The 11315-nt window shown below is 39.2% G+C and overlaps 1 protein-coding gene across 1 annotated transcript in view; it reads right to left on the reverse strand.

Moving 5' to 3' along the window:
- The window catches only part of LOC140242373 (uncharacterized), a 31816-nt gene extending 29670 nt beyond the window's left edge, over positions 1-2146 (reverse strand). Inside the window, exon 1 of the mRNA XM_072322110.1 lies at positions 2081-2146. Coding sequence (XP_072178211.1) covers positions 2081-2146 — 66 coding nt within the window. The remainder of the gene's footprint in view (positions 1-2080) is intronic.
- Positions 2147-11315: the final 9169 nt, after the last annotated feature.

Below are 11315 nucleotides of genomic sequence, written 5' to 3' on the forward strand. Positions count from 1 at the left end.
AGAAAGGATTTCAACTTCCGCTTAAAAGAATACAAGGAAGGAGAATTTTTTATTTCGCAACTTAAAGGACAAGTTCACCTTCATAGACATGTGGGTTGAGTGAATGCAGCAATATTAGTAGAACACATCAGTGAGAGTTTGAGAAAAATCGGACAATCCGTTCAAAAGTTATGAATTTTTGAAGTTTCTGCTCAGTCACGGCTGGATGAAAAGACTACTATAGCTTGTGATGTCACATTAGTACAACGATATAAAGAAAGAATAAAGAAAATTCAACATATTTCCAATTTTCTCGCATAACAAAAGAACACTCGACTTCTTTCTTTCAGGAGGCAGGGGGAATAATATTATCCTTAAGATACGTCGGTAGCAAGTCGAAGAAAAGTGCACTTTATTCAAAAAGTAAAGTTTTGTGAAATTCTCTTTTTATTTTCCTTATATAGTTGTACGCATGTGACATCATACACTGTAGTAGTCTTCTCTTCCAGCAGTGACTGTGCAGATACTTGAAATATTCGTAACTTTTGAACGGATTGTCCGATTTTCCTCAAACTTTCACTGATGTGTTCTACTAATATTGCTGCATTCTCTCAATCCTTATATATATGTAGGTGGACTTGTCCTTTAATGAATTCCAGAATCTAGGGCCTGTGTATATAAATGTATTCTGAACCAATAATGTTCTCAGAAGGAATAAATGAAACTCAGAAGATTGCCTGGTGGAATAATTATGGAAAAACTGATTCCTTTTAAACATTGAATTGAATATACAGGGAAGTGCATTTGCGTTGAAATTAAACATAAACTGTCCAAGTTGAAAAAATACAAATCCTCAATCTTTAAAATTTTATATTTAGTGAATAATGGATCTGTATGGGAACGTGGCGGGACGCCACAAATAACACGAAGTGCCCTTTTTTGTAATAACAATAGTCTATCTAATAAAATTTGATGAGCGCTACCCCATGCTAAAAGACCGTAATTAAGATAAGGTAAAATTAAAGAGAAATACTACGTCAGCAAAGAAGACAATGGAATATGAAACTTAAGTCTATTAATGATACCAATATTACGTGAAATTATTGTACTAATGTTAATAATATGAGGCCTCCATGATAGTTTATCGTCTAATGTAATCCCAAGGAATTTCATATGAGATACGCGTTCTAATTTGGTGTCATCAAAATAAGTTAACTCATTGCTTGGAAATTTGAGATATTACTGCGATTAGACCCGCTAAAACCACAAAGAAAATAGTGAGAATATTATATTAGAATATTCTTACCATAAAGTGAAAAATAATCCTTGTTGTGCAACAAGTGAGGTTTCACTGAAGAAGTCTTATTTTGCTCTTATATCTGATGATGGACTTACTTTGAAATGTTTATGGACACTTATTCCGTTTTGTGATCAAGCTCTTCGTGTAATCTTGCTCTTTCTCCTGGCGCTTTGCATGCAAACTAATTTTCCAGGTATCATAAGGATCATGATGATGTTATAACGAGTCCGTGTGGACGAATAAAATCTGACATTTCTTGTACAAGTGCATTTTCTTCTCTCTTATTCTGGTGGTAATTGTTGCTATATCTTTTCCAATACCCATTGAGAGAAAGAAAGAGAGCACGTAGAACATAGAAGCGAAGCTACTGAAACTCATTTAGGTTTGGTGCAGGTTTCTTCCCCCGTCCCATCACCATATGCCCGCTCTTCTAATTCACGTGAGAGTTTTCCCCACACATAATGAATGACCTCTTTGCATAAACGCTATCGGTTCCTCTTTTTTTTTTTCTGTCATAATGAATTCGTCTGGCTCTTCGTGGTCTGACTCATCATTGCATTTCTCCGCATCCTCGTTACTCGAGATCGGACCGGGTATGGGAGGGTGGTGGTGGTGGTAGTGGTGGGGAGGGGGGGGGGGGGGGGGCGGGATGGAATTGATTTGTCACACTATGCATCAATAGCCGCTCCGGGTTCAAACGCTAAATTGATAAATATCCCGCAACCCAGCTCCTCTTCATCAATTATTTATACCACTATCATCAACATAATCACCTAACCCATCCATTCTCTCTGTCCTCACCTTCGTCTTCCTCTTCCTCCTCCTCTTCATATCCTTCCGTTTCCTCATCTTCTCTTCATCGAACATAACCTCCAACTTCCATCAATATTGCCATCCAACACATTAAATCCTCTTTACTCATAATCGTTCTTCTATTACTCGTCTCGCGTGCCTTCCGTCTTCTTCCTCCTCCTCCCCCTCTTCCTCTCTTCCTCCTCCTCCTGTTCCTTCTCCTCTTCCTCTTCCTCGTCTTCATCATCTTCCTTTTCTTCTCTTCATCGATATGTATACCTATCATTACCTACCATCGACTTTGTTACATAACCCATCAACATTCGCTCTCTTTTTCATCCTTGTTCCTCTGCCTCTATGCGTTTCATGTAACCTTCACTTCCTCTCCCTCCTCCTCCTCTTCCTCCTCATCCTTCTTCTCCTTCTCCTCTTCTTCCTTTTCCTCCTCCTCCTCCCTTCCTCCTCCTCCTTCTCCTCCTTCTCCTTCACCTCCTCCTCCTCCTTCTCCTCCGCCTCCTCCTCCTTCATCTTCTATAATTCATCTTCTATTACCTTTCTTTACTACCAATGAGCAGCTGATACCAGCAGAACCCACTCCGACATTCATCCTCTCCTCCCAATCAATATAATATCACCTAACGCTGAAACTTCTCAGGGTGTTGCAGCTTTATAAGTACCGAATCACATCCCATGGTCTTTAAAGGACAAGTTCACCTTCATAGACATGTGGATTGAGTGAATGCAGCAATATTAATAGAACATATCAGTGAGAGTTTGAGGAAAATTGGACAACCCTTTCAAAAGTTATGAATTTTTGAAGTTTCTGCTCAGTCACTGCTGGAGGGGAAAACTACTACAGCTTGTGATGTCACATGAGTACAACGATATAAAGAAAACATAAAGAAAATTCCAACATATTTTCACTTTTCTCGATTAATAAAAGAAAGCTTGACTTGCCTCTTTTAGAAGGCAGGGGGAATAATATTACCTTTAACATACATCAGTGACAGGCTGAGGAAAAAATGTGCACCTTTTTTCAAAAAGTTAAATTTTGTAAAATTCTTTTTATAATTTCCTTATATTGTTGTACGCATGTGACATCATACACTGTAGTAGTCTTTTAATCCAGCAGTTACTGCACAGAAAATTAAAAAATTCACAAGTTTTTAACGGATTGTCCGATTTTCCCCAAACTTTCATTCATGTGTTCTCATAATATTGCTGCATTCACGTAATCCACATGTATATGAAGGTGAACTTGTCCTTTAAATAGTGTCATTATGGTATTTTTCTTTTATCAAGGGTAATGGGGTTAAATACACACTAAATTTTGTGTCAATCTACGTCGATGAATACTTTCAGATGACTGTCTACAATCATTGAAAGTGGTTAGAGTTTTATTAGAAACATTACACTATAGGGGCCCGGACAGGGCGAAGTCCAAGTTATCCCTTGTTGGCGTCCGTTCTAACTGCTTGTTTACATACCGTTTAGAGTGACCATTGAATGTTAATATTTAACTGCCCCCTCACTGTCCTCAACTCTATAAATTCAAGAGCTCTAGTACTCGTGGTTACTAGTGCAACTTATAGAATTTACACAGGTACGCACCAGAACATAATAACGTAAATTACGTTGACGATGGGTTAATATTGTATAGACGGTTCCAACAAATACGATACCACTGTCGATATATTATTTATAATTCATAAACAAAGCAATATACCAATAGCTCTTCAGTGACAGAAATAACAATACTTCCTAAAGGCGAATCATCTCTAAATGATGGATTTCTATACATACGATATATTACAGGTGTACACTGCGCACACACTGGTAGCCCAGAATGTGCCAGAGTAAACAATTCGTAAATAGTGTACATACGCAGTACAACAGAGACAAATGCCCTGCTGTGTCTGCGAGAGCTGTGCGTAAAGTTAACACGCGCATTGAAGCAAATCAGAAATACATGTAGGCCCTACACGAAAATCCTATAACGATCGGGATAAAGACAGCAATTTTTTATAGTTACACGGTGGCTGGGTTACCATGCAAACGATCGGGATAAAGACATCAATTTTTTATAGTTTCACGGTGGCTGGGTTACCATGCACCGTTACATGACTGTGTATAATGTACATCTAGGTAGGTGGTGGAGTATGGGTAAACTGTGCACAGCCCATGGTTGTGAATAACAATTTGAAAGACTATCTATTGAAACTACACGCACACATACACACAAAAAATACAACTCTCTATTGTGACAGCGATAAACGTGGGAAAATCGAGTAGAAGCGAAAATGCGTAGTTCCCTGAAGGCATGCAAATGTTGTCTGCATATAAGGTCTGAAACCTAACTCTTATACCCCGTTCCCACTGCCGATCAGATCAACTCGATCAAGCGAGATCAATCCCGATCATCTATTTTTGCCAGAGCAATCCCGACCAAATGCTCGATCGTCCTTCAACACGATCCCTTCCCGACCGCTATTCGATCTTTTACGATCCGCATCCGACCATTCTCGATATCTCCAGAATCTCTCCTCGACAGCCACACAGATCTCTACTCGAACATCCCGATATACACACAATCAATACACAATCGCTACACGGTCAATACTCGATTTCTACTAGACTTCCTAGACCAGCTCGACATGACTCGATCTGTGTAAGATCTTGCATCGAAGGGGTCGGCAGGTTCGTACAGTGATCGGGTGAAGTAAGAATTGGTTACAGTATTCGTTTGGTTATATGAGACAACTCAGTATTTATGCTTGAATACGGCGTGGCCAAAAAGAGTGCTACAAACTGACTATTAATTGCAAAAGCATGAATGAACGACAGAAATGATTATCTTTAGTATATGTTTTACCGGCCAATTTCGCCCTTTTGTCAGTCCATTTGATGAAAGGTTCATTCAATTTAGCGAAAATCCTCATCACTGCACATTCAGTCATTCAAAATTGCAAGTTGTTCGTTCAATTTAGCATTCCGATCAATGAGATTTGCACATGTGCCTTTCGAATTCGTAAAACGGGCATTCAAATTGGCACGTGCTCTTCAGTCATTCAAATTCGCCAGCACTAGCGAAAGGGATATTTCAGTCATTCAGTTTCGCGTATGGGCAGTCAAATTCCCAACATGTTCATTGAAATTAACGTCATGCCCTTTCTTTTTTTTTTTTTTTTGAAAAGGTGATAACATTTAAGAGCGTATTTCTATGTGACTTATTGTTTCATCCACACAGTATCGTATTTTTGACCATATTATATAACTTTGCTGTTCTGTAACGCCCCTTTTCTTTCATACATGACATTTTAGGCCTACATGTACCAATACTCTAATTTAACTTCATCTTCTTACAGTCATGACGGCACAAGTTAGATACAGACGTATTTCTCAAGGGGACAGAAAACGAATTATAGGAATATTTGATGATCATAACCTTGACTTCCTACAACTGGCCGACACAAGGAATAAAGCGCACAACGGCGAGATACGTTGTGGCCATGCACATGTTTCACTATCTTCGGAATTGAAGAGTCACCAAGCACCTTAAAGAAAAAAAAGATGTTGCCAAAATCTCTGAAATAAGTACGAAAATATGATATGTAATGACGCTTGGAAAACAATAACTATATTAAGAAAATAAAGAAAGAAGCAAACCATAAACATGCGTGCTAAATTGACTGCAAAAGATGTTAAATTGATTGCCCAAAAATGAATTGGAATAAACGAGAGCAGCATGTCCGTGATCACGTGACTATCATTCTAAACTGAATGAACGAATAACCAAATGGTGCTTGTTTTACGAATTTCAATAGAAAAAGTGTTACTTAGAATGAGGCTGAAGGTAATTTGAATACTCCAATATAAATTTAAATGAAGAGATCATAAAATTAAACTATACCAAACATGTCATCTTTGGTATATTTTGCTAAATTGAACGCAGCAATTAGGAATTGGACTGACAAATTGATAAAGTGCGAAATTGGCCGGGAAAACCTATAGTTGATAGAAGAACACTTCCTATTTTGAAACCAGGCACAATCATCAATTCTCGTGCAGGCGTTTCGATTCTGTACTCATATTTCCTGAAAAAAAAAAAAAAAAAACCGATGACAAAGACTGATCACTACTGTTTGTAAGCCACTGAAAAAGGTACCAAAAATGCATTCACTTGTATTCATTCATTTCATCCGTTTTCAGTAGCTATTTTTGACGCATTCGTTATCAGTTTTTACGGCTTCACTATCGCTCAGTCAAGTAGGATATCAGTTCGGAAAGTTACAGATTTTGTAAATCACAAATTTTCATGGAGATCAAAGCGCCTGCACGAAGATTGATTATCATTGTGTCAAATAAAATTTGAGGTGTTCTATCTATTGAATGATGTAACGATTTCATTCAGTCTTTCATATCTTTTTAAATAAGAGACAATTTTGTAGCACTCTGTCTGCCGGGACACCATGTATAATACCTATAATAGGTTCGTTCATATGCATTCGATATTTTCACTGGATGTGAAGAATAGCAAATCTAAGTTTGATATCTCATTAAAAGAAAAGAAATGTCACACCGCCACGCTTCGTATAAGTGCATGACATTATAGGTGGGCTGAAATTAATTTGGTCTAAAATGAAACATAGGCCTATATGCCCATAAATGCACCATTATATAGAGTTGGAAAAAAATGACTATTCTACACCCCAAATGAGTCGTGCTATCTCTGTCATTATTGTTCTCATTATCAAAGAATGAAAAAGTGAATGAAAAATATATATGTATTCATTTATAAATTATATAGGCCCAAGAGTGTGTAAAAGAAAATACATGTATCATATTAATTTCTAAATTCATGAAGTGTGCTGATATGTGGAACAGAGTACATTATCATGAAAATAAAATAATATAACATTTTACACTAGCAAAAAAAATATGAAAATCTTGGTTGGTTTTTTTTTTTTTTTGTCAACTCATCCCAGCCAATCGATATCGAGGTGGACTTCAAGCAATGTACATACAACTCTCAATAAAAAAAAAAAAAAACCTTATTAAGCGAAGCAAAAGTGTAACATCTACGTAAATAAAAGTAAATTAAGTCACTGAGCATTTATGAATCTACGTTACAACTACTGTTTTAACACGTCAGCGTAAGAAATAGATTTTATATCAACGTAACCAACTTCAACTTTGAAACAGACAAGCTAGCAAAAGAAATCAAGAAACATTTCTCAGTTTATAAGTAAAGTATATAATCTAGAAAATTTCCTTTCACGTTACAGTCATATTACCAGAATACCAATTTTTTCTCAGTTTCAGTTGTGTTTCTTTTCTTACTTCTGGTATTTTTGTCTGGAGAGTCTAATTCTGTCATGTCTGCTGTTTAGGGTTTGTTCTCTTTTCCCTCTCTTCGTGGCCCTTTTCTTTTCTTCAGTGGGCCAGGAGTGGATGAAGAAACTGACGACATCTAACTTTTTAACGTTACCAAGGACTGCATATGTTTTTTCTTAATACTTGAAAAATAAATGAGTGCTAAGAAAGTACGTCTGCACCTGCTGCAACCACTGTCAAAAAGTGCTCGGTATTTGATCGAGTGCCGGTCGAAGCATGATCGAGTTTAGTCGAGTATCAGTCGATAGCAGTCCTGTATCGGTCGTGTAGCGGTCGAGTTATTCATGAAACTGATGAATCCTGGATCGAGATGATCTGATATCAATCGTGTAGCATTCGAGTATAACTCGAGATGATCGGGAACTGAGCTCGGGGAAAAATCCGTCCCGACCACACTAGATTTCTATACGACCGATTCCCGATCAGCATGATCTCTTCTCGATCACTACCCGAGCTGTTGGTGTTCGGGCTTCCTACTCGAATATTTTAGACATGTCCAAAATTATCGTGAAGGAAGCAGGAGCGATGCCGATCAAGGTAGATCGACCCCGAATACCAATGCCGAGCCAGCCCGACCAGGCTGAAAAAGCTTGATCGGGATTGATCGAGTTGATCTGATCGGCAGTGGGAACGTACCATAAAAAAAAAGTAAAAACGAAGAAACAGCGCATCTTGAAAGCTGACATTTCATGTAATACTTTGAAGCTGTCTAAAAAGCTTTGAGGCAGAAATGGCGTCGTGCAATGACCCTCCCCAATTATTTGTTTTCCTCATTCCATCCTCAAAATCAGTGTGCAAAGAGGAAAAGATTAGACTAGATTATTGATACACACCTACATAGCAGGTTTCGAAAGCCAAAGTAGTTACTTTTTTTTGCAACTCAGATGCCTGTCAATAAGAAATGTCACCTTCACCATGTGTTCACAAGAACATTTTTGGACTTCTAGATCCTGTGTGCTAAAAGAATAACAGGAAAGTGATTTGTTGATGAAAGTACAGGTCTCCGAGAGGAAAGATAATGTATAAGGGTGTTTTAACTGAAATGTAAATGTGGATTGAGTAAATACAGAAATTTGATTCGTACACATCAGTAAAGTTATGAAAAAATCCGAAAAGTAACTGTCGATGCAGGTTTAAAGGATTGTTTGTCTGGTCGAGTTTTTACGTTTACCTCTCACTATTTCAGAATTTCAGTCGTTAATACTAGTCACGTAATTATGAAAGTGCCTCTATTCAGTAGTGCATGTATAGGCCTGTACCACTTTTACTTGGTTACAGAGGACTGTGGATGGTGAATGTAACAAAGAGAAGTCACTTGGGATATAACATTTCCAATTTCATTTCCTTCATTCAAGAGGAATTCACGCAATGAAAACTGCATTTTGTGCAGCTTCCTTGAAAGGTAATCTGACGCAAAGCTTGTGAGTTTGGATGATGACTCATGAATGACCCTGCTATGCCCTGCGGTATAATCCACTGCGAGAATAAGTGGGCCCATAGAACTTTGAAAGTAGTTGAAGAAGAAGAAAAAAATGTGTGTTTTCTCATAAAAAAAAGGAAATACAGTAAAGGAAGGAAAGACATTGGAAATATGAATTAAAATACTGCAAAGCAAACCAGAGAGAGATAGAGTACAGAGTGCTGAAAAATAGAACATTACACAAGGGAACACCGTATAAGCGCATAAAACCCTGTCAGTCAGTATACAGTTAGCCATTAGCATCCCTAAGACACGTCCCGGTTCTATAGGATTGACTGTTTAAACACGGCTATTGATTTTTACCGTCTCCTCAGAAACCGAGCCACGAGTGTCCCCCATTTGACTATCAACCAAAGTTAATACTTTCACTTGATTGTCTGTCACGAGTGGCATGCAGCTACCATGCGGTGACTATTCTTGTGATACCTAGCTCCGTACATAATAAAGCAAGAAGTATAGGCGACTCCCAGACCACCCGCCATTGACAAAAGTATCGACGGAAGAAATAAAATAGGATGTCGTAGAAACAATGCGAAATGACTGTGTGTGAATATCTTTGTTACTTTGTTACATATTATTAGCAAGAGATAATTTTTTTTTTCTCTCTTACTTAACTCTCATTGAGAACAAGGTTATAATGGAGAGAAAAGGGTAATAGAGGACCATATAGGTCCCCTCCGGGGCTCCCCTCACCCAGGGAGGTGCCTCACCCATAGGCCTTGCGAAATTCCCAGGACACGTAGACCCGTCATGATGTCAATTGTTGTGCTTTACCATTGTCCCCTATTGTTTAATTATTGCAGTAAGGTACGTCCGGCGTTCAATGATCATACAACAGTTAAACAAGGTCTTGTGCCAGCGCAAGCGGAACACGTGCCTTTATTTATTCATTTCGTCAAAATTAATTGATCGCTGACAAAAACGGGCATGCAATGGCATTTGCCACCATAACATTCATGAAAAGGGAGAGCTATTATGACTTGCCTATTTGAAATTATCCTACATGTGAAAGTATCCGAAGGCCTAAGTTATTCCAGCCCGTCTGGTGTGCGCTACGTACTACCCATCAAAACAGGTGGAATGCGTGATGTTACACAATGATCACTTCATCGCCTTATCATCTCGGACAATCCTACTACCAAACACTGATAGTTGCTGACCTGTCGGAACGCGCCGATAATAAAAGTCACATCCTTTGTGCCATCAGGGAGGTGCTGCACCTCCCTGGTGCCATTAGGGAGGTGCTGCACATCCCTGGTGCCATTAATCAAAATAATCAATATATCACTCTATAGACAGGGATGTGGGCGGAGAGAGATGGAAGCCTTTTCCCATGCATCTCTTTGATCAACTGCGAGCAGCTGTGTTGTAACATAATCATGCATAATGCAATGCGTTATTCTAAGTTCCTAGATTAGAGAGAATAACTCCGCATAATATAAAAACACCCCTGGACAATGTGATGGCGGTGTCGCCCTTGATATAGCCACACAATGAACGCAGCCACGCGTCATTGCACAATGGGCCCCCACGCAAGGCGAATCATGTATGCTTCAACCTCTCAACTAAAACTGTAGATGGTTTTCCTCTTGTACATCTCGAGTGATGAAAGCTACTAACCCCTCATTTTCTGTGACTGCAGGAATAGCTCCATTCACTTACCTTTAGTATGTTACTGTTTCCATTCCCCATGTCTCATTATCATTCCGAGGTCTTCAAGAAGCACAGACTAACGGCAGAGAGCAGACACAGTGGCAGTTCGGATGATAGTCACTCCCACTTTGGACGCCTAATCGCGAGATCGCGGTCCGCTAGCTTTCCCTCTCTGAAGACGGTGTGGGATAGAGGAGGAGAGAACGGAGAAAGGACGTAGGGTGCAGCTCCCTTGCTCATCTCGGAACAGAACGGAGTTTACGGCCGCGATGTAAACTTACCGGAAGGGTGGTCGCGCGTTCGCGCTCGTGTGTCCGCATGTCTCGGATGATTTACCAAAGCTAATATGCCGTGCTGCCGTGAGCTGTGTATAAGCATGGCGCTACTTGTAGCTCCATGGTTAATGTGCGGAAAGGTTTTTGTATGTGATATGGAGTGTGCGTCTGTGTCTATGTGTGCGAAATGGTGGTTGCGTTTAAAAGAGGGAGAGACAGACAGGCGGACAGACAGACAGACAGATTAAGAGAAAGGGAAAGAAACCGTTTGCTCGAGATATCTTTAGCTCGTCTCACCTCATATACTATCAACTTGAAGCGTGGCATGGTGATGTATAATAGGCCTAGAATTAACTCTTCAAGTCCCGTTGGCAGCATGCTATACTTGTATAAATTCAATAAGAACCTAGACTGGTGGCATTCAGAGGGGTGCAATTCGAGA

The sequence above is a fragment of the Diadema setosum genome, chromosome 19 (assembly GCF_964275005.1).
Source record: "Diadema setosum chromosome 19, eeDiaSeto1, whole genome shotgun sequence".
NCBI lineage: Eukaryota > Metazoa > Echinodermata > Echinoidea > Diadematoida > Diadematidae > Diadema > Diadema setosum.